The 24,682-nt window shown below is 37.9% G+C and overlaps 1 protein-coding gene across 1 annotated transcript; it reads left to right on the top strand.

The window, feature by feature from the left end:
* Positions 1-383: 383 nt before the first annotated feature.
* Positions 384-17,646, top strand: COMMD8 (COMM domain containing 8). The gene is made up of 5 exons (XM_059067295.2): positions 384-544; positions 4,992-5,147; positions 9,960-10,112; positions 11,467-11,622; positions 12,691-17,646. The coding sequence occupies exons 1-5, from the start codon at positions 479-481 to the stop codon at positions 12,709-12,711; spliced, it is 552 nt and encodes a 183-aa protein (XP_058923278.1). The 5' UTR covers positions 384-478; the 3' UTR covers positions 12,712-17,646.
* Positions 17,647-24,682: the final 7,036 nt, after the last annotated feature.

Below are 24,682 nucleotides of genomic sequence, written 5' to 3'. Positions count from 1 at the left end.
CAGGTAAGATTTGGCTAATTTTCAAGCCAAAATTAAAGGGACTAGATGGAATCATAATCTAGCATTTTAAATAAAATCATTTAAAAATAAATTTTTGAATAGAAAATTTATAAAAACTAAAAGGGAATCAGAGTCACCTGTAATCCCCGAAATGAAAGATAACCGTAACTCTAAGTGTGCAGAGAAAGTTTAATAAAACTCTGAACAAAGTTGCCAACTGCTTTGAGAGATTCGCGAAAATGCCTTCCATGTAATACCATAACGTGTGTAACCAACGTTTCAATGTCGCAACAGGCAGAAAGTATTTTCTCCACTCAAGGAAAGCGACCCGTCCATCCCTGCGCAAGCGCACAAGGGCTCCAGCGTCTCCAGGCCCGCCCCGCCCCCCCGACCAGCGGGGTAGAGTCACGTGAGCGAGCCGCGGCCTCAAAGGAGACGCCAAGACTGGTCATGTGACCCAGCCCCACTACTCGCAGGGATGGAGCCGGAAGAGGGGGTTCCCTTGTGGCGGCTGCAGAAGCTTCCTGCTGAGCTGGGCCTGCAGGTGAGGAGGGCGCCAGGGGCGGCTACGCGTGGCCGGGCTCCGGGACGGCCTGGCGTGCGGGGCAGGTCCCACCTGGACGCCTTTGCGGGGCTCGCGCCCGCTTCCCAGAAGAAGGAGAAGGAAAGGGTGTGATTTTGGGTGGCCCGCCCCCTGCGTCCCCTGGAGAGTTGAGGAGGCCGAGGCTTGGATCGCCACCTCTGCGCCCCGGCCTTCAGTGGCCTCTCCGGGCGCTTTGCACGCAGACGCCCGCCGGGCCGCGCCCGCACCTGAGTGGGGACTGCCTATTCGCTCCCCCGAGCGGCCAGGACCAAGTGACCTGGGCCGGGGCGGGGGTGGGGTGGAGTCGCCACGTAGTCTTTGAAAACTTACAACCTGGACGGGATGGTTTGCAACCTCTCGTATACGATTCATTCATTCATTCATTCATTCAGCACAAAGCTCCCCAATGCTCCCTATGCACCAGGCACAGTGCCAGGTGCTTGGGATGCTTTGGTGACCTAGAGAGGCATACCATACCCCCTTGAGGGGGACAGGAAAAAAAAAAAAAGATAAATGCTACCAAAACTGGGAGACCTACTTTAGGTAAGGTGGTCCAAGGTGGACCTTACCTCAGGAGGTGACATATACGTTGGCACGTCCAGTCTAAGAAGGAACTTGGTTTATGAGAGTCTGGAGAAAGCAGCTTTATTCGTTTGTTCAGACGACTTTTCATTGAAGTCTGCTATGTGCTGAATGCCCTGATGGGATAAGGTAAAAAGGTGAATAAGGCATCCTGTACCCTGGTGGACCTTGTCATCTAACAAGGAAACCAAACTGAGTTACCCAGTAGGGAGTTTGGGGGAGAGGTAGCAACCCAGATTTGAAGGGGCAAGGGAAGGTTTTCCAGAGCGGCTGCCTAGATTTCTAGCTTGGGTCCTGAAGGAGGAGTAGGAACCAGACTGGGCAGAGGGGAGAGAGAGTTTCAGGCCAGGGAATAGCAGGTACAAAGGTAGAAGAAGAAAGCCAGCCCCAGGGAAATTTCAGGACCTGCTTTAGTTTTAGAGGCTGGAGTTCAGAGTGGGAAGCAGAGCAGGGAGACTAAGTCTAGGCAGGTGAGCAGGAAGGAGTCTCTGTATACCATGCTCCTGTGTTAAGCCTTAATTCCAGGGGCGCTGGCAGTTTAAAGTATTGTTTTTGGCAGCAGCAAATGTTTAGTTTGAAAGGTGAGAGAAATGTGGAGACGGTAAGTACATACAATGAAATTTTGACTGTGACCTGTGTGAAAGGAAGAAAACCCAATGGTTGCTGTAAGAGGAAAATCTGACTGAGAAGTGTTTTATCTCCCTTGAACTTTCAAGTTAAAAAACCCTTAGTGCCCTAGGTCTCATGACCCTAAGGAAATTTGCCAACAGCTTAAAAAAAAAAAAAAAGGCAATATATATGGGTGAGCTCTAGGAACTGTGGTCCTTTGCCCTCTGACTTCAGAGTGCTAACACTTTGTATTGTAATTAATATGTTAAGATGTTTACTCCCACCTTTTCTGTCCCCCAGCAATTGAGGCCTGATTAAGTCTTCCTTGAATACAACTGCTTAACTGGTTCTCTTGCCACTGGTCTCTTTTATTCGGAACTCCTTCGGGGTAGATACTTTGTTTATATCCCCAGTTCTTGAGAGTTATGTCTGGCCCAAGGTGATTTCTTAATCAGTGTTTGCTGAAGGAAGGAATCAATTAATGTTTACTAAGCTCCGCTTTATCATTGGGCCTGACATCTGGATCCCAGGCTATGGTGGCCTGGCTTTCAGTGTCCATGATATGCAGCTTTGAATAAGTCCCAAATCTGTTCCATTTACAATGGGTGAAGGTTGGGAGCAGGGGCTTAGCCTGCTAATGTGACAGGAGTATGCAGTAGGCAGCTTTTATAAGTCCCATATCTTCGCCTTCCTTCCTTCTCTGTTCCATTTACAATAGGGATAGTGTGGGGAGATAGAGGGGAATAAATTTACTTATCCTACCGGGATCAAGAAAAACCATCTTAACTCTTTTCTCGGATTTTCAAATGAGGAAACAAATGTCAGTAGAGAGTTTGGGTAACTTACCCAAAGTTGTCAAACTATTGTAATAAGTGGCAAAGTGGAAACTGATGCTCAGACCTGTTGACTTTGACTCTTGTATTACCTTCCTGCTCCTGTCTTCATTCTACCTGCGCACTACAAAGATAAGGCCCATAACCTTTACTGCCAGGTATGTAAATGACTCCTGAATCTCTGGATCCAAAAATCTCTTCCCTGAGTGTCAGGCTGCTGCTTAGATACATCCACAGGTATCTCAAATTCACTATATCCTTGGCTGAGCTCCTCGTCTTTCTCCCTGACTTACTCCTTTTGTAGCTATAGCCTCATTTTTGGTTTGTGACACGGCCGCTTGCCGAGTCATTCAACCTGAAATTCTGAGTATCATCCTTGGTCCTCCTTTTCACATCTTCTTTACCTCCCTGCTGCCTCCAATTTGAGTGTCCTCAACAGTAACACCCCCTCCCCCCCAATCTCTTGCTGGTAAATGGAAGATGGGAGCCTTTGGACTCACCTCTTTCCCTTCTCCCTCCTTGTATATCCCGACCTGTTGGCAGATTTATAGAACCATAATGCAGATACGTGAATAGGTTGCTTACCTATTGAACACACATTAAAGTTTTGGCTCTTTTGCACTGTATACAAGGCCCTTTGTGATTTGGCTTCCACCACCTCTCCAGCTTTGTATGCTGTCATCTCCCAAATTGCGCCATGTGGTTTTACAGTTTTATCCTGTGCATATGCAGGTGCTTGTGACTAGAAATGCCCTTCTCCTGTTTGGCCAACTACTCATCCTTTTAAGACATACTTTCCCCTCCTTCCTCTGTGCTGTTTTGTACCTTCTGTAAACTTGTATTATAACTCCTATCATCCTAAATTACATTTATTTATTGATATATTAGTTTTCTCTAATGGACTGAGGCTCTGATATGTAGGACCTTATCTTATTTATCCTCAGTTTTCTCATTTGTAAAATGGGGATAATAACAAGGTTTACTTCACAGGGTTACACTGAAGATCAGCACAGTGTTTGGTACATAATTCGATCTCTATAAATGGTAGCTGTTATGGTTATTTTTCTTTGTGTTTACATTAACTTGTTTAATAACTGGAATGAAGTGCTCATTACATATTTGTGAATTAATTTAAAAAATATATTCCAAAAGGATAGCACTCTTATTTTTCAGTTTGAGTTCTGAGTTTTGTTTTAGCATGGGGGACAGTTTGGGATAAGGTGAAATATAGGTAGAGAATTTTGAATGAATTTCAAGTTGAAAATGTTGGTTAATTTATGATGAATACAATTTCTGTTCACATAGTGCTTTAGCCATCATTTGGTAGTAGGGTCACCAGTTGCTCATCTCTGTTCCGATATGTGTGGTGTTATAGAGGAGTTATTGCGTAAAATGGACTGGAATATGATCCGGGAGAAAAGAGTTGGAAGCCTTGCTGCTTACATGCATTTCCAAGTTATTTGGGTTCAAGTACGCTTCTTATAAGACACAAATATCCCTTGAGAAGGAAAACCATATTTATCATTTGCCTAGAATAGTGCTGGTATAGTAGGTACTCAGTTAATATATGTTAAAGGCATGGAACATAGTACCAGTAGTAGTAGTAGTAGTAGTAATGATGATGTTAATAATAATAAGACGATGAAGGATAACAGTGGCAAGCGGCGTTTAATGCCAGGAGTGTGCCAAGTGATCTGCATGTATTCTTCAATCCATACAACAACATTATAGGGATAGATGATATCCTCGTTTTACACATGAGGAAACAGGCACAGAATGTTTAAATAACTTGGCAAAACTAGTATGTAGTGGAAATAGGATTCAGACCAGCCAGTTTTGTTCCAAAATCCAGTCTTAATTACTATGTTTAGTTATATATGTGTTAAGGTTTCCATTACTGGCATTAAGGTAGAGTAGAGAGAAAGGAATGTAAAAAGAAAGAAAGGCACCGAGGACTTTTTTGGAGTGAACCAAAAGAAGTAAGTGTGGGTGTTGTGGAAAACGGAGAGAAGAGGTGTGTAGATCTACAGTTAAAAGACTGATCTAAGTGTCATACCTTGTTTTTTGGTTATTGGTATAAATCCAATGTCTAAGGAATCCCAAGGAGAAATTTTTACACTCACCATCTTCCTTTCAGTGTATCTATAAAATTATTTTAGCTTCTGAAGGTGGACAGAATTACAGAAAGTCTGTTTTTTTGTGTGTGTATTAAGCTCTAACTTTTAATTAATAAAATAATGTTCAGGATAGTTGCTTTTCAACCTCAGCTGCTCCTGAAGATAACATGAACTTCTCCCAACACCATTTATGTGCTACAAGGAAGATAAATCTGTTTTATAATTTTACTTATAATTACATTTATTTCTCTTTTTTTTTCTCTCTAGCTTCTTCACAAAATAATTGATGGCATTTGTGGCCGAACTTATCCTGTCTACCAGGATTATCACAGTGTTTGGGATTCAACAGAATGGATGCATGTTCTAGAAGACATTACCAACTTTTTCAAAGCTGTAGTTGGTAAAAATTTATCTGATGAAGAGGTAACTTCATTCCAAATTTATATACTTTATGATAAATAATAAATAATTTGTGTTCAGATTTTTTTTTTATTAAGTTGGTCTTCAGGGCACTATGTAAAACAAGGGCCATCATTATTAAGTGTATAATAGATAACAGTAAAAACCTCATAATTGTAAGTGAAAAATCTGTGGAAGTTCTGGATTTTTGTAGTTTTGTTTTTGGTTGTTTGTATTTTTTAAAATTGTGAAACATTTAAATCATATAGAAGAAAACTGAAAGTTATATAACTGACACCTATATTCCCATTACCACAATTAAACAGTTGTTAAAATTTTATTTTATGTATTTCAGGTTTGTGTGTGTTTTAGAAACAAGGCATTACAGATACACATAAATATCACCCTCCCCCTAGAGATTACCACTTGTGAAGTTGTGTGCATGTTTTGTATTCTATATTGTGTGAATATTTGCATCTTTAAGCAATATGTACAATTATTTGAGCTGCTTAAATGTGTAACTTGTAAATGGTAATGTTTGTATCCATTTGTAATTTTTCTGCAACATTGTGTTTTAGATTTACCAATATTCATAAATGTAGATCTGGTTTATGTATTTTTACCCCTAGTAGTATTTGATGATAGGAATTAGTAGGACTTATTTTTCTATCCCCCTACTGATGAACAGTTGGGTCATTGCCTCTTTCATTATTATGAATAGTGCTGCTACAAACGTATGGGTCTTTTTGTACACACATGGGCCAACTTTTCTAGGATAGACATCTTGAAGTGAAATTGCAGGGTCATAGGGTATCCTTCCATTGAATTGCTTTTGTACCTTTGTCAAAAGTCATTTGGGCATGTTTATGTAGGTTGCCCACTTGGAAAAAAAATGGAGTTATGTATGTTTGTCATTTCGATTTTGATGATATTCTGAATATGAGTTCTTGGATATATGTATTTTGAATATCTTTTATGTTGCTTGCCTTTTCAGTCTCTTAATAGTATCTTTTGATGAATAGAAGTTCTGAATTTTAATCAGGTCCAATTTGTCAGTATTTGTTTTGATGGTTAGTGATATTAATGCTGTGTTTAAGAAATATTTGTGCCAGAGCCATGAAGATGTTTTTGTATGCTTTCTTGTAGAAGCTTGATTGTTTTAGCTTTTACATTTATGTCACTGATGCATTTTGAATTAATATTTGTGTATGGAGTAGGGGTCAAATTCAAAATTTTCCATGTGATATCCACTTGACCTAGTACCATTTATTGAAATGACCATCCTTGCCCCATAGAATTGCTGTGCAGCCTTTCTCGGAAATCAGGTGACCATATATGTATGGTTTTCTACCTGGACTCTTTTTCTACTCCATTAGTCTGTTTGTCTATGTTTGCCCATACTGCAATGTCTTAATTATTGTAGAATTAAAGCTATATTACATTAAGTTTTGATATCTGGTAGTAGAAGAGCTTCAACCTTGTGTTTCTTCAAGATTGCTTTGGTTACTCTAGATCCTTAGTATTTTCAGATGCATTTTAAAATCAGCTTGTCAGTTTTAACCAAAAAACCTGCTGGAATTTTGATGGGGAGTATTAGCTTGGGCTGCCACAACAGAATACCTTGGAGTGAGTAGCTTAAATAACAGGAATTAATTTCTTGCAGTTCTAGAGTCTAGGGAGTCCAAAATCAAGGTACGGCTGATTCTGGTCCCTGGTGAGGGCTTTTTTCCTTGCTGTAGATGATTGCCTTCTTGATGTGTCCTCACATGGCTGTGGGGGTAGGGGTGAAGACAGAGAGCAAACTCTCTGGTGGTTCTTATAAGGGCACTAATCCTGTCATGAGGGTCCCACCTTCATGACTTCATCTAAACCTGATTACCTCTCAAAGGCCCCATTTCTCGATATCACCTTGAAGGTCAGAGTTTTAACATGAATTCTGAGGGGACATTAAGTGCATAGCATGGGATTGCACTGAATCTCTAGACTATTTTGGAGAGAATTGATATCTTAACAGTACTGAGCCTTCTGATCTATGAATATGGTATAACCTTCCATTTATTTAGATTAACTTCAGTTTTGCTCTAATATTTTGTAGTTTTCAGTGTAGAGGTCTTACAAATATTTTGTTGGATTTATTTCTAAGTAACTGATGTTTCTGATGTTCTTTAATTTTGCTCTCCAATTGCATGTTGCTAGTATGTGGAAACAGTGTTGATTTTTATATACTTACTCTGTGTCCAACAATCTTTCTAAATTTATTTACTATATATAATGGTTTATAAATTTTTTTGGATTTTTTTTTGTATGCAATCATTTTCTTTTTCAATGTTAATACCTTTTATTTCTTTTTTCCCACCCTTATTGCACTGGCTAATACCTTCAGGACAGTGTTGGGGGGAAAAAAAAAGCAGTGCCTTGTTCCTGACCTTACAGAGAATGTATGTGTTCACTATTTCACAATTTAGTGCGTTGGCTGTATGATTTTATGGGTATCTGTGATGAGATTAAAGAAGCTTCCTACAGTTCTTACTTTGCTGAGAATTTTTATCATTAATAGGTATTGAATTTTATCAAATGCTTTTTTCCAGAATTTATTTATTATTTTCACCTTTATTTTGTTAATGTGATGCCTTGCATTGATTCTTGAATGTTAAACTAACCTTACATTGCTAAAATAAACTCAACTTGGTCATGATATATTATCTTTTTTAAATATATCTTTTGGTTTGATTTGCCAATATTTTGTTTAGGATTTTTTCATCTATATTTGAGTGATATTGGCCCATAATTTTTTTTCCTATAATGTTTTTGTCAGAATATAAAGTTTTATTCTGGTCTCATGGAATGAATTAGGACGTTATTTGTTTGGTTCTTTTTCCTTTTTCTCTGAAAGTGTTTATGCAAGATTTATTTCTTTTGTCACTTAGCACTGTGTTACCATGTTGCTTAATTTTCAGATATTTGGAATTTCTTTTCAGTTATGATTTAATTACACAGTGGCTCAAAAATATAAATAGTATGGTTCCAATCCTTTGGAATCTGTTGTGATTTGTGATATGGCTCAGCCTATGGTTCATTTTTGGGGATGTCCCATATACATTTGAAGATAATATGTATTCTGCAATCGTAGGGTGTAGTGTTCTATGTGTAGTTAGGTTAAGCAGAAAATGTTTTTCAGTGCTATATTTTTACTGATTTTTTTGTCTCTATCAGTTACTGAGAGGTTTGTTAACATCTCTAATTATGAAAGTTGATTTACCCATTTCTCTTTTTCTGCCAAGTTTTGGTGCTTTATATATTTTGAAGTGGTGTTATTAGGTGCACACAAATTTATGATTGTTATGTATTTCTGTTGAACAACCTTTTGGTATCCTGCTCTATTAAAGTCAGTGTTTTCTGATATATTAATATAGGTATACCAGCTTTAGTGGTTTCCAAGTGTATTCACTCTTATTCTGCTTCAATGGTCAGCCCTTTTTACTTTCTGTTTTGCAAAAATTTGTTTAAAACCTCTTGTTTATTGGTTATGCATCCTCATCTTATTGTTTCATGGTTATAGAAGTTTTTTTTTCATTTATTGATACTACTATTTTAAAGGGTATGTGAAAGGAGAGTGTGACTGTTGTTTACATTTTAAGCAGAAAGGCCCTAAAGATGCTCAGCATCACTAATTATTATAGAAATGCAAATCAAAACTACCATGAGGTATCACCTCACACCAGTCAGAGTGGCCATCATCAAAAAATCTACAAACAATAAATGGTGGAGAGGGTGTGGAGAAAAGGGAACCCTTATACACTGTTGGTAGGAATGTAAATTGATACAGCCACTATGGGAAAACAGTATGGAGGTTCCTTAAAAAAACTAAAAATAGAACTACCATATGACCAAACAATCTCACTACTGGGCATATATCCAGAGAAAACCGTAATTCAAAAAAACATATGCACCCCAGTGTTCATAGCAGAACTATTCACAATAGCCAGGACATGGAAGCAACCTAAATGTCCATCAAAAGAGGAATGGATAGGGCTTCCCTGGTGGCGCAGTGGTTGAGAATCCGCCTGCCGATGCAGGAGACACGGGTTCGTGCCCTGGTCCGGGAAGATCCCACGTGCCGCGGAGCGGCTGGGCCCGTGAGCCATGGCCGCTGGGCCTGTGCGTCCGGAGCCTGTGCTCTACAACGGGAGAGGCCACAACAGTGAGAGGCCCGCATACCGCAAAAAAAAAAAAAAAAAAAAAAAAAAAAAAAAAAAAAAAAGAGGAATGGATAAAGAAGATATGGTACGTGTATACAGTGGAATATTACTCAGCCATAAAAAGGAGTGAAATTAGGTCATCTATAGAGATGTGGATGAACCTAGAGAGTGTCATACAGAGTGAAGTAAGTCAGAAAGAGAAAAGCGAATATCGTATAATAACGCATATATGTGGAATCTAGAAAAGTGGTATAGATGGTCTAATTTGCAAAGCAGAAATAGAGACAGAGACGTAGAGAACAAATGTATGGATACCAAGGGGGAAAGGGGTGGGGTGGGAGGAATTAGGAGACTGGGATTGACACATATACATTATCAATACTATGTATAAAATAGACAAATGATGGGAACATACTGTATAGCACAGGGAATTCTGCCTAATGCACTGGTGTAACCTAAATGGGAGGGAAGTCCAAAAGGGAGGGGATATCTCTATGTGTATGGCTGATTCATTTTGTTGTGCAGTGGAGGCTAGCACAACATTGTAAAGCAACCATACTCCAATAAAAATTAATTTAAAAAATAAACAGAAAGGCCCTTTCACTTATTTTCTAACCATCTATTTTTATTTTCATAGGTATCTCAGCAGTTGGATCAGTTGAATTCATCTCATCAAGAAGCTATCATGAAATGCTTAAAAAGTAGGAAAGATGAAATCAAGCAGGCTCTGTTGGAAGAAATAGTTGATATTTCCTCTTCGCAGCTACAGGATTTTGATTGGCAGATAAAGGTGAGAATATATTTGTTTATGAGTATTTATGCTTTTTATTTCATTTTTCGAATAGATTTATTTTTTGTAATACTATATATCTAAAATTTCTGTATTTTTGAGAATACATTTTCCTAAAAATGTTATCAGAGATAATTAAAATTACATCTTTTGTGTTGGGCATCAGTAAGTGCACTGCAGACATCTAAACCATGTATAATAAATTACAAGTATAATAAATTTAATTAAGTAAAGCTTTAAGTCATTAAAGGACTAAAAGTCATGTAGATGAAGGCATAGATGTGTGCTCTGTGGCTCTGGCAAATAGGACAAAGGCTAAAGTATATGATTTGTAATAAGATAGGTTTCAATTCAACCTAACAAATAATAATTTAACCACTATGAATATCTGAAAATTATTTTAACTTCTTTTTGAGTTAGCACACTCCTTCTCATAGCTGGTACTCAAGCATAGGCTGAGAAACCAGTTGTTGGAAATATTGAGGAAAATTACTGATGAGGCGGACAACCTGAAGGTGATGCTTTCTCAGATATTATGGGTCCTGTATTTTGGAGAGAGGGTGGAGGAGCTACCTAAAGATTTGTTTGGTCCTGTAGTGTATGTACCACAAGGGAGATCCTTTGAGGTTGGTTGTCAAGGAGGGAGTCCTTTACTATTGCCCAAGTAAATTTTTGCAAGTGGTAGCACTCCAAAATTCAGTTATTGTGGGGTTACTGGCTCAGATTCCAGGAAAACTGAGTTTCTCTTTGCCATCTGCCAGTGAAGCTATGACGCTTGTTTCAAAAAGCTTTAGTATCGTAAACAGTTGGTTCTTCCATTTCCTCTAGACAGAAAGTAGAAGAGGTAAAAGTGTCACATGTTTTTGTTGAGTGGCTCTGATCAAAGATGGTATCTTGATAACATTTTTCAATAGTTTAATAGAGAGTTAGCTGCTTATTATTTAAGCATCTTAATTTCTGAGAGTTACCAGTATTTTTAGTTTTATCTTTGTACACGGACTTTCATCCTCTTGTTATCATTACACTTCTTTAAAATTCTCTGTTTCTTGATACATTGGACCCATTCAGTACTTCCCAGCCATAACACTGCTCTAGATTTCTACACCTACCATAAAATCCTGACTGGTTGTCTTTTTTCCCTAAACTGCTTTCTCTCTTTTCTTTTTCTATTCTTCAGATATATGCTGGTTTGGCATGGGCTTAATTTCTTTTATTCCTTTCACATTTCCCTGTACTTCATAGCAAACAGGAGTACTCTTTTTTCTTTAACGTGTTTTTTGTAAGCTCTGATGCATATTTAATATATTCCTTTTTAATACTACTTATTAATTAGTATTTTTCTCATTTTAAACAGCTTGCACTTTCTAGTGACAAGATTGCTACACTACAGATGCCACTTTTAAACCTTCATCTAGATGTGAAAGAAAATGGTGAAGTCAAGCCGTATTCTGTTGAAATGAGTAAAGAAGAGCTGCAGAATCTAATAAATTCCTTGGAAGCAGCTAATAAGGTATGTGTTTTAATTTTTTTGTATGTTTCAAAATATTTAATTTCTGATTGATACCATTAGAGCAATATAAGAAAAACTAATCATTTATGTTTAATATTTCTTTTGTTCCTGATATTTTATGTCAAGCACAGAAGATACTTTGGTATGTTCTTCTCTAGTTTTAGATATTAACATTAATTATAAATTTAATTTTCATTAATAGAACATAATTTATCAAGTAGTTATTTTTTTAAAGAATTAACAGCTAGATTTGTTTTGCTCCAGTGCTCGTTAATGGTAAAAAAAATTTTTTTTAACTTGGAGTTGTGAAATTAGTTGATTCTGAAGACATTTAATGATTAAAAATAGTTAATGATCTTGAAGAAAAGATTGTCTTATTTAACTGGACAAATGGTAGAAAATTGCTTTAAGTACAGGAGACAAAATACGGTTTGTAGTTATTATGACAAAAATCAGCTTGAGACAAAATAGAGCTAATGAAGGGCCAAAAGCTTTACATTTACAAAGGAACGGCTAAGTAACAGTAACAATTCCAAGTGTTTAACTAATGTGAAAAATAATATTTAGACAGTAGAAAGTGCTGCCGTGAGGAAGACATAAAAATAATTCCCTACGTTGCGTATGTTCCTTTCCTTGTTGCCGAGCATCGTCTCTAGTGATCGTGTCTCAAGGATTAAAGTCAGTTATTCTTACCAACCTCTCTTGCCACTAACCTATCTTCTTGGCTCGATCTTTTTGAAACTCTGGTATACTTCATCTTCCCTCCATACTCTGCAGTCTATTCGGCCATCATGGTGCCTTGATGACTGGTCCACGTGCCCAGTAACAAACTGGTAGCCTGGCTTGCCTTTGGATGGGCCTACAAGTCTGGAGGGGTGTGTGGCAGGGCCTGGTGTAAATGTTAGATGAGTCTGAAGCATGAATCCTGGCAGACCTGTGCCTTCTGTGCATTATACTTGTCAGTTCTCCAGCCCCTTCTTCAGAGATTTCAAAGCATCTCATTCAGCAGATACTGGCATCATTCTGGGATAACCTGATTCCCGCCCTTCCCTCCCTTTGTGTTTTAAGGTGGTCCTGCAGTTGAAATAACTGGAAATGATGAATACCAATATTATCGGATTCCACTGCTACAACTGATACGGCAGAGTGAATACCATGTGTTAGAAAACCTGCGTTACACTCTTATGGCCCGCTGAGAAAGCAGCAGTGTTGAGATTACAAAGACAACAATTTATCAACTTCCCTAAAGAACAGGAAATTATATGGTTGACAAGAAATGCATAAAAATATGAAAGATAAAAAGGCTATAATAGCAGTTTATATTTTCATAATGACTTTTGTTTCATTTATTAAATATTTGAGAAACCTTTATAGATATACAGTTTTATTGAAAGCTAAAAGTAGGCTCTAAAGTAATGTAAACTTACAAGCACAAATATACTTGAATATTGCTTAAAGAACTATGTGAATAGCAAGGATGTTTATTATGGATATATATGGTTAATTTGTGATATTTTTAAAAAATAACTTTTAAAGAATGTATAAGCTACATCTGTAACTCAGGAGATTCCATGTTTTTCTCATATTTCAAAGGAAAGTTTATAAAATGTAAAATTTCTTAGAGAAGTGCTCCAGACATGAAAAACACTAAATCTGTGTGAACGATTTTGAGTTTTGAATTCTAGAAACTAAAATCTCATATTAGAACATAGATAAAAATGCAGATAACACTGTAACTTCTGTATTTCTGTGTCTGATCAGGAGAGTATGCTCTGATAAGAATACATGTCATTGTATAGAGTATACATTACTATCAAAATGTCAGCTAAGACTGTGTATAGACCACATTTGTTGTAAACTCTTAATTTGTTACAAACTCTTAATGAAGTTTTGGATGTTAACAACTTCATTGGAAAACAGACCATTTTAAATTTCAGTAACCTTTAAAAACAAGCATTTTGAGCAAATAAATATTTTATTTTTATATATTGCCTTATTTCAGATGACTTTCTACATAACTCAGTAACACATCATTGGTACCTGATTTTTGCAAGATTTATAACTCATTAGAGCGTCAGATTATTATTCGAGGTGTCCAGAGCATTCCCTCTTATTCTCATCATACAGATGAGGGTAGGCTTAGCGAGATTAATAAAAGTGAGTGCAGTCTAGACGGTGCTACTCGAAACGTGTTTGTAGGCTAGTGCCACTCTATGAACTGTTTGTTACAGCTTGGTGATTAGATGTGGAGCTTGTGCCAGAATGTTCATCAATATACTGCTTTCTTCACTGAGAAATTTTGACCAGGAAAAAAAAAAATCAGCTGAACTAACCAGCATGCTTTGGGAGGTAGTTGTTTTACCTTCTTGTGCAAATTCCTTATGTCGTTGTGGACCAGTAACAGTTTGTAGGCGAGCACTTTCAATAATACTGATATAGGGTCCTTCAGAATTTCAACCCTCCACAAAGTCCTTCCTTTGAGAAGGGAAAAACCTTACTCTACTTAGTCCTTCTCTCACTACATTATTACTACATTACCATATTGTAAACGCTTTATTGAAATCTGACTGATAAAAACTGCACATATTTAAAGTGGGCAGTCTGATCAGTTTTAACATCTACACACCCATGAAAGCGTCTCCTCAAGGTAGTGAACAACTAGTCACTCCTGAAAGTGTCGTCCTCCTCCTTTGTAATCCTTACTCCTGCACCCTTTCCCCCCAGACAACCACTGATCTGCGTCCTGCCATTATAGATTAGTTCCCATTTTCCAGGGCTTAATATAAATGGAATCATACAGTATGTTCTTTTTTTGTATGATCTGGCTTCTTTCAGTATTATTTTAAGTTCATCCATGACCCTGCATATATCAGTGGTTCATTCCTTTTTATTGTTGAAAAGTATTCTGTTGTAGAATTCCACCATCATTTGTTTATCTGTTCACCTGTTAATGGATGTTTTGGTTGTTAACAGTTTTTGGCCGTTAAAATACACAGAATGCTATGAACATTCTTGTATGTGTCTTTGTATGGACATATGCTTTCTTTTGGAAGTAAATACTTAGGAGTGAAATGGCTGGATCATGTGGTAGGTGTATGTTTATCTTTTCAAGAAACTGCCAAACTGTATTCCAAAGTGATTTTTACCATTTTACATTCCATACCACAGTCTATGAGAGTTCCACCTCCACCTCCTTGCTAACACTTGGTATGGTCAGTCTTTCTAATTTCAGCTGTTCTTAGATGTGTTGTGGTATCTCATTGTTGTTTTAATAATATTCATTTCCCTAATGATGTTGAGTATCTTTTCATATGCTTATTTGCTGTCTGTATACCTTCTTTGGTGAAGTGTCCAGATCAGTTTCCCATTTTTAAATTGGATTGTTTTCTTACTTCCGAGTTTTGGGAATTCTTTATATGGCCTGGATACAAGTATTTATCACATATATGCCTTGAAAGTATTTAAATATTCTCTTCTAATCTGTGGCTTATCTTTTTTTTGTAAATAGTTTATTTTTTTAGAACAGTTTTGGATATACAGAAGAATCAAGCAGATAGTACAAAGAGATCTCATATACCCCACATCCAGTTTCCACTGTTATTAACATATTAGTATGGTACATTTGTTATAATTGATGAACTAATATCAATATATTATTATTAACTAAATTCCATAATTTACTTAGATTTCCTAAGTTTTTACCTAATGTCCTTTTTCTCTTCCAGGATTCCATTTCATATTTGTCAGGTCTCCTTAGGCTTCTCTTGCTGTGATAATTTCTGATACTTGTTTTTGATGACCTTGATAGTTTGAGGAATATGGGTGAAATATTTTGTAGGATGCCCCTCTATTGGAATTTAATATTTTTCTCCTGTGTACACTGGGCTTGTGGGTTTTGGGTAGGAAGATCACAGAGGTAAAGTGCCATTTACATCACATCATTTCAAGGGTAGAGACTCTTAACAGTATTTATGACTTGACATTGACCTTGATCACCCGGCGGAGGTAGTGTTTGTCAAGCTTTTTTCACTGTAAAGTTATTCTTTATTTCTCCTTCTTCCATACTGTCCTCTTTGGAAGGAAACCACTATGTACAACCCCAACTTAAGGAATTAGGCTCCCCCTCCTTGAGGTCCGAATATTTACATAAATCCTTTGGAATTCTTCCACATAGATTTGTCTCTTCTATTTATTAATTAATCATTTATATAGTATGGACTCATGGATATTTATTTTATACTTTGGGTTATAATTCAGTATTATTTTATTACTTAAATTGTTTCAGCTTTGGCCATTTGGAGCTCTTCACTTGGCTTCTTTGTCAGCTCTTCACTTGGCTTCTTTGTCCTTTTGACATACCCCTGTCAGTGGAGGTGGATTTTATTTATTTATTTATTTTATATTATCTCCTTAATTTTCTGGCAATACAAGATGCTCCACGCTCATCTTGTCAATTTCCTTCCCAGTCCTAGAATCAACCATTTCTCCAAGAAGCCCTGGTTCAGTTTATTGAAGAATGGTATTAGAAACCAAGCTGGGTGTGCTCATTGTTGTTTTTTGGGGCCCTCTCAGCTGACCGAACAAAGAAATCCATGCATGTAAACTAACCTGTGTATATACACATATCTATAAATACTTCTTTATATAATCATCTGTATATTAAGCTGAGTTCCTCCTGATGTCTCCAACTCTGCTTCATTACACAGGGATCATTCTAGCCTGCTACCCTCCCTTATTTGTGAATTCACATTCCAGCAGTGAGAAACCTGCATCCCACCATTCACCATTCATTCCAGAATATATATAGCAGTCAAGATTGTTAATCTGTACCCTTGTGTGGGAGGGGGAAATTTTCTTTTTTTTCCCAGGAGGGATTTATTCCTTTTGCCTTTAGTCTCACAGACTCCACTCATTTCCAAGTTACTTGGGTCAGTACCTCTTCTCCCCACTCCCTTCATGAGGTTGTTTTATACATTTGTAATACAGTGAGATTTTTTTGCTGTAATCTGTCTTCCTTGCTGGGATCCCCCAACTTCTTAAATTTAAATTTGCATACATTAAGGTGTATTCTTTGTGTTGAACGGTTCTGAGTTTTGACAATGCCTAATGTCATGTTGGGGGAGGTCATCGAGAGGATGTGACCAGATGTTAACCCGTGAGCTGAACCCTGGCAATAGGAGGCTCCTTGCCCCCTCCCCTGTCCTTGGAATGTGCATTCCACTTGTTTTTTCCACTCCCACAAGCTGCCCCAAGGATCCTGCCCGGAGGTGATAATGTATTGAAACTCTCTGGACTGTATATGTGACTGAATCCAGTTAAGACTTCTGTGTAAACTTTTAAGACTTGGGTGGGTTGGGGCAGAGATCTACTTGTCTTGGTGGCCGCCCAAGGCAAGTCTTGGAAGTTGCCTTGCTTGTTAAAACCACTACCTACTAATCTGGAGTGTTTCACCTCTCACAGGGCAAGAGATCCTTGCCCTGCATGGGTGGGGGCTGGTTTCCGATTACACTTGGGAAACTCCCGGGGTTGTGAACTAACACGTACTGACTCCACAGAATAGTTCAACACCTAAAAATCCCGTATGCTTTACTTAATCATCCCTCTCCATCTTCCTCTGAACCCCAGACAACTAGTGATTTTTCTTAATGTCATTATAGTTTTGCCTCTTCCAGAATGTCATGTAATTGGGATCATGTAGTGTGTAGTCTTTTCAGACTGGCTTCTTTCACTTATCAGTATGCTTTTTTTCCAGGTCTTTTTGCCTTAATAACTCATTTCTGTTTTCTCTCTGAGTAGTATTTCATTGTATAGGTGTACCACCGTTTATCTTCACCTGTTGAAGGAAATTGGTTCTTTTCATTTTGGGGGCAATTATGATTAAAGCTGTTGTAACGATGCACAGGCAAGTTTTTATGTGGACATAAGTTTTGAAACTAACTGAATAATACCCAGGAATGTGATTGTTGGATCGTTTTGCACAACTGTGTTTTTTTTTTAAAAATAAATTTGTTTATTTTATTTATTTACTTTTGGCTGTGTTGGGTGTTCGTTGCTTCGCGTGGACTTTCTCTGGTTGTGGAGAGCTGGGGCTACTCTTTGTTGTGGTGCGCGGGCTTCTCATTGTGGAGGCTTCTCTTGCTGCAGAGCATGGGCTCTAGGTGCACGGGCTTCAGTAGTTGTGGCACGTGGGCTCAGTAGTTGTGGCTCACGGGCTAGAGCACAGGCTCAGTAGTTGTGGTGCATGGGCTTAGCTGCTCTGTGGCATGTGTGATATTCCTGGACCAGGACTTGAACCTGTATCCCCTGCATTGGCAGGTGGATTCTCAACCATTGCGCCACCGGGTAAGCTCCAGTTTTGCACAACTATGTTTAATGTTGTAAGAAAATGTCAACCTTTTTCAAAGTGGCTGTACCACTTTGCATTTCTTTCTTTTTTTAAAATTGTGGCAAAAACCATAACATGAAATCTACTCTCTTAAATGTTTGTCTGCAGTACAGTATTGTTAACAATGTATATACATTGTTGTGCTGCATTGAAACTCTATCCATGAACAGCAACTCCCTATTTCCCCCTCCTCCAGTCCCTGGCAATCCCCATTCTGCTTTCTGCTTCAAGAATTTGACTGCTTTTGATACTTCATAATCACGCAGCCTTTGTCCTTCTATAGCTACCATATTCCATATGCTTACCATAATGTCCTCAGGATTTCCTTCTTTTTTTTAAAGGCTGAATAATAATCCAATACATGTATATACCACATTTTAAAAAAATCCATTAATCTGTCAGTGGACATTTAAGTTGTTTTCACCTCTTGGTTATTGTGACTAATGCTTCAGTGAGCACAGAAGTGCAAATATCTCTTGGAGAGCCTGTTTCCAATTATTTATGATAAATACCTTGAAGTGGGATTGCTGAATCACATGGTAGTTCTAGTTTTAATTTTTTGAGAAATCTCCATACTCTTTTCCATAGCCATGACATCATTTTACATTCCAACCAAAAGTGCACAAGGGTTCCAGTTTCTCCATATTCTTGGCTGGTACTAGTGACAACACAGATACACAAACACCTACCTTATGCTAGCTCCTTCTTATTTATAATCCCTATAGCAAATCCTAAAAATGCTATGTATATATTTGTTACTTTCTAATTTAAATAAAACTGGATGGCCATTTCTTTTCCCATTGTATAACATAGTCTTCTGGAAAGAGTAGCCAAGTGTAGGGTGTCTAAACCCCTGGTAACTCTGCAGGCCAAGGCTCTGATGATAAAGTGCAGATTCCCAGTTATATTGCTGGATGAATGTTAAAGCCATCTCTAGGCTGGAATTTAGACTCTTATTGAAAAGCAATTCTACTAATCACCAATTAACAGATAAATGAGCTTCACACCTTTTGTCTGTTCATTATTTTATTGTCAACATATTATTTGTGAAGGGAGAGAATGAGTTCAGACTTTGGAAGTCTTCAAATTAGGAAAGACTGACAAATAGCCCAACTCTACTATTCATATTTACAGTGGAGATTTTTAAAAGAAATATGACATAATGCACCTCACAAATGGATGCTATTAAAGTCCATTTTAGGCATCATTTTTGAATACAAGGAAACTTCATTTCTTCTTTTTTTATTCCCTAATATATAAACACTCCATATGTTCAAATGTTTGTAAGGCATGTTATCTTAAAGAATATATATAAAAAAAAATCAAAGCGGTACAGAAATAAGCTCCTGGAAGAGTGCTGGCATTTTTCTCCCAATTGTTGGATAATACTGCAAAGAATTTCTTCCAAATAAAGGGATTTTGTTTTGTATTAAATTTTATAATAAAAGCTCCCAAATGAAAGATTCAGAATTCTAAACATTTTTAAGGATTATAAAAAGATATGCCTGAAATCTTACATGTTTTTAAACATAGTACAAAGTAAGCTTTTTATATGTAGGCATTTTTAATTAAAAAAGTTTTATTTGTGTTTTAGGAATAAACAGGCTAACATAAATTGTACATATTTACAGCAATAAACTTCATTTCAGAAGCTGCACAACGGCTTTTGTAAGTACAGCTGACGATTTTTGACACCAGCCTTCAAAGGTGTTTTCTTTCTTTCATTTGCTGCAACATTTAAAATCTTGTAGTACCAAAGCAAAGAAAACAGCAACTTATTTTATAGCAAAGCCACACTATTAACAAAATATTGAGTAAACCACAGTCCCGTGAGTGCTAGGGTATGAGACTGTGAGTCCTGAAATCGAGAGCACAAGCATTTCTTGTGTCCATACCTGATTGCATGTAAGTTGATTTTGCATTTTACAAGAATACATGATTACTCAATGAATGATGAGTAGAAAAAAGGCCATGAAGGGTAAAAGGGTCAGTAATCAGAAGACACTGAACAGCTTCTTAGTCACTGATTCACTGCTAAACAGGAAATATATTTCTTCTTTCATGTGTATAAATCACAGTCTTCAGGCTTCATGGATTTTGTCCACAGATCATTTTTGAGATAGCAAAGGCCTAACGTCAAATACTTTAAGCATGTAAAAAGGAATGAATGAAACGGTTAGGATATTTAATCAAATTCCTAACAGAAAGGGTACAAGTCAAGCATACTGTATGAAATTTTGATTTCAAATGTAAAAAGCAACTACAGAAAAGCACAAGTTTCATTAGAGAGAACAGCAGTTTCAATCAGAAAATACGGTATATACTGATACAAAATAGAAAGTTGGATTACAAAAGTAAGGAGTCTACCTTTTCTTTCTTGGCATTGGTTAAACCTGTCTCATTTCATTAAAATTTCTGTAGGTTTTTGGAAATACTCATTCTTGCCCTTGAGCTTTTTAGTGGTCTGGTAGGTATACAAAAGTATTATCTGCTTATGTAAGAAAGCAAATGCTTATGTCAAAAGAGCAAAAGAACATTAATATATTGTAATTTATGTACCTTTGTAATTAAAGGAGTTCTGCCTGCTGAAAAATAAAGAGGGGAATAGGGGTTATTTTATTTACAAGAGCTGTGTAATACCATTCAGGATATGAATTAGCAAAGTCACATTTAGTAGGAGGGTAATAGACAATTCAGCAAAATGATTAGTGGAAATTAGAAAACACAAGGAACAAAACACTTAACATCTTCTAACGTATTTGGTGAATTTAGCATAATGGATTTTAAGAGGCAATGGAAGGTATGAATTTCTTTCTGTATACATTTAGCACCTGCTTTTGAAAGATCCAATTATGTAGTACAGTGTGCTGTGAATTAAAATAGTAGGAGACCGGTTTGGAAAGTTCAGCTAATTTTTGGATTCAATCAAGTTTTAGGTGAGATGGTAGCCAAAGAGGTGTTCCATTGCTGGCAGGGTAGTAATTTTCCCAATCTTTAGCCTAATGAGTCCTGCTTTCCCAAACCTGCTGAATCACCATATAAAGATCTTTGCCTCAAGTTGAGTCTCCTTGGGTAAAGACAGAGGAGTGAAATAATTATTCAGAGATTATGGACAGCCAAGAGAATTTTTCAAGCAAGCCACCCTAACCCAGATGAGTTTCTCTCAAAGACAGTTTTATTTGTATTTATGCAGTATTAAAGTTTCCTCTTTACATTTCCATTAACTTTTAAATGACACGACAACATTATTTCACATTAGCCATTAGGTTCCCATCACAATGGCACAAAATGCTGCCTAGCGTTCAAAAAAAAAAACTTATTTAAAGATGTCAAAAAAAAAGTTTGGCCCCTGTAAACATTTATATCATTTGGAATTTCCAAAACCCTCATTCAACCTTGACTTTGTAATAATGCCACATGGTAGTTTTTAACACGAGGGTTATTGGCTCTCTCTACAATAAGGAGTTGAGCAACACAGTTAATGAATATATGCATATCTAATCAGTAGTATTCCATACTTAGAAGAGTAGTGGATGTTCTGAATATGAAATATCACTTGTGTATATGATTCTGTTTTCCACAACAATACAGTGAGTTAGAATAATCAAGGGGCGTCCCCCCAGATGTCTCAGTGGCATTGTTGCAAAATAGAAAATAGTTCAAGCTTTATCCAGTGAGTATTTCAAAAAGATGTAGGAAACAGATTAACATGAAATTGATTCGCTTTAAAAAAGAAAAAGCAGTTACACTGCAATTCAATGTATTTGGGGAAATATCAAGTAGAAAAATGTTATCTAGTAAAACTGGGGTGGCTGGTTGCCACTCTGAGGTAAGGCTTGCAAATGATATCTTTTATGCAAAGAAGTAAATAATATATATAACAGGAGAACAGGGAAGTTAGCTGCTGAAAGGAGAGGGGCAGAAAAGGTATTTCTCTGTACATCTGTTTTATTCAGTCTTGAGGGACAGTGGTGAATGTCAAGAACTGCCCATCCCCCTTAGATAGTTCTAAACCTTCTATTTACTTCTTGGCAGAAATGAAATTTGGTGTGCCATACTCTCTGGGAGGATTCTCTTAGAATTCACATTGGAGTGTTCCAATTATGCAGTGTAGTCCCAGCTTCAAGAGTAAATGCCCAGTAGAATCTAGATCCAAAGGCTTTTAACAAGGCAAACTTGGGTAAACGAGGGAAAAATGAAACTTTAAATAAAACAGTTCCTTCTTCCATAGAGGAAAAGCAGTAGTAATTAGCATGGAAAGTCCAAGTCTGCTAGACTGGCAGACTCTAGAATGATGGTGTTAGGATTCAGTTTGTGTAGTCATAAACAATGGAAAATATCTCAGTGACCACTCGGCACAGACCCTAACCTAGGTTCAGTTGTAACTCTAGCTGCATTAAAAAAAATCTACGTAGAGGTTGCAGACATAGGCTCTATGGGACTAAAATATCTTGGGGGAGTGTAGCAGGGACACCTGCCTCACAAGGTATTATCTATAATTCTGAAAGTAATGTCCATTATGGACATTCTCTGTTGCTACATTTAGCAACGTAGGTTATTCAATCAGCATGTACAGATTCTCTACAATGGACAGAATGATAGATGCTTTGGGCAATGCAAAAGAATTAGAAAATGGGGCATTTACCCTTAAAGACCTTATGCTTTATTTAGGGAGGCAGAGCATCACTTTGCAAAACTACTGGAAAATACACAAATGAAGTAACTATCTTTGGACAAAAGGACCACAAGAATTGAGGGTGAAGGGAGAGGGAGGGTGAACAGAATGAGGGAAGTTTGCTCATGATGGCTTTTTGGCTGATGTTGGCCGGATTCGTACTCCGTTAGGGAGGAGTTAGGAGGAGGCTGAGCTGGAGATAAAATGTAAAAATTCAAGCACAGCAACGAGAACATTTTGGGATGATAGGTGGCCACTGCAGTGGAAGGGTAGGGAAAGCGGAAGGATTAACTTGCTTGAAGCTGAGTGAGGGGGACAATGAGAAATGAATTGAGCATGACTGAGATCAGCCGTGAATAAAAGATTCATAGGCTGGGCTTCCCTGTTGGCGCAGTGGTTGAGAGTCCGCCTGCCGATGCAGGGGACGTGGGTTCGTGCCCCGGTTCGGGAAGATCCCACATGCCGCGGAGCAGCTGGGCCCGTGAGCCATGGCCTCTGAGCCTCCGCATCTGGAGCCTGTGCTCCGCAACGGGAGAGGCCACGACAGTGAGAGGCCCGCGTACCACAAAAGAATAATAATAATAAGATTCATAGGGAGCCCAGATGTTTTCTCCAAGGTGTTAATATTAACTTGCTAATATTTCCCATATCCTCCAGGTATGGGAATCATGAGACCTCATAATTAGCGTGACTATATAACTCGTTATCTAAATGAACACTTTTGAGAGTAAAATTGTCTATTGATAATTACACACTGGCCCTATCTCAGGCAAACTGGGGCACACTTCAGGCTATTTAGATGTTGTACAAGCTACTCCTTCTACTCTTTCCCTCGAGAGAGTAATGAAAGACTTGTGTGTGGAGGATGGAGGAAGGATGGAGAAGGATTACAAACAAGAGCAAGAGTGTTTACTGGGCACAGTATCGAGATATTGGGAGAGGAAATCACTCTCTTTTCTCCTACTCTCCACTCATCTTTGAACTACTCACAATCTGGATCATCAGGGTAAAAAGATTAAATCCAGGCAGTCTAGTAGAGTGGAAAAAGCTTTGCCTTTGGAGCCAAGAAAAACTGAGATTGAATCCTAACTCCGTCACTAACTAGTTATCAGATATTGGGTAAATCATTTAACCTATCTGAGCCTCTGTTTCTAGATACTGGTATTGTCATCTTAACTTCACAGTATTGTAGTGAAGGTCAAACCAGGAAATAATGTGTGGGAAAGTGTTTTTTGATGCCTTAGACCAATGTGTGACAGTCATCATTGGATATCTACCCAAAAGCCATTCTTCCCTCTTTTTGTTAATGTATTCCCCACCCAACCTCCTTTTTTCCCAGACAGTGGGCAGCTTGGGGTTAATGTTGTAAGCCAATCATGATAATTCCATTCCTCTTATCAGAGGCTGGTTCAGGAATGGATGTGTTATCTAATCCTGGCCAATGGGACAACAGAGAAGACTGTTGAGGGAGTTTTTTGGGAAAAATGTCCTTGCTCTTAAAAACAAATCCAAGGGCTTCCCTGGTGGCGCAGTGATTGAGAGAGTCCGCCTGCCGATACAGGGGACACGGGTTCGTGCCCCGATCCGATCCAGGAAGATCCCACGTGCCGCGGAGCGGCTGGGCCCGTGAGCCATGGCCGCTGAGCCTGCGCGTCCGGAGCCTGTGCTCCGCAACGGGAGAGGCCACAGCAGTGAGAGGCCCGCCGCGTACCTCAAAAAAAAAAAAAAAAAAAAAAAAAAAAAAATTCCAAGGCAGGGCTTTCCCTTATTTCTTCCACTTGATATAAGTGCATAAGTGTAGCCACTTTGCAACCATAATGGCTGCTGATAACATACAGAGTTAAGAACTGGTGAGGGAAGGGACCTGAGTCCTGAATGACATAATTGTGCTATTGAAATAATTAACCCAGTAACTACGCTACTTCTAACTTACTATATGAGAAAACATTTTGATTGTTAGTTACTTTTAGTTGTATCTTTTGTTACTTGCACTTAAATGA

The sequence above is a fragment of the Kogia breviceps genome, chromosome 6, assembly GCF_026419965.1.
Source record: "Kogia breviceps isolate mKogBre1 chromosome 6, mKogBre1 haplotype 1, whole genome shotgun sequence".
Lineage (NCBI taxonomy): Eukaryota > Metazoa > Chordata > Mammalia > Artiodactyla > Physeteridae > Kogia > Kogia breviceps.
The sequence above is the reverse complement of the archived record's forward strand: the minus strand, read 5'-3'. Positions and strand labels throughout refer to the sequence as shown.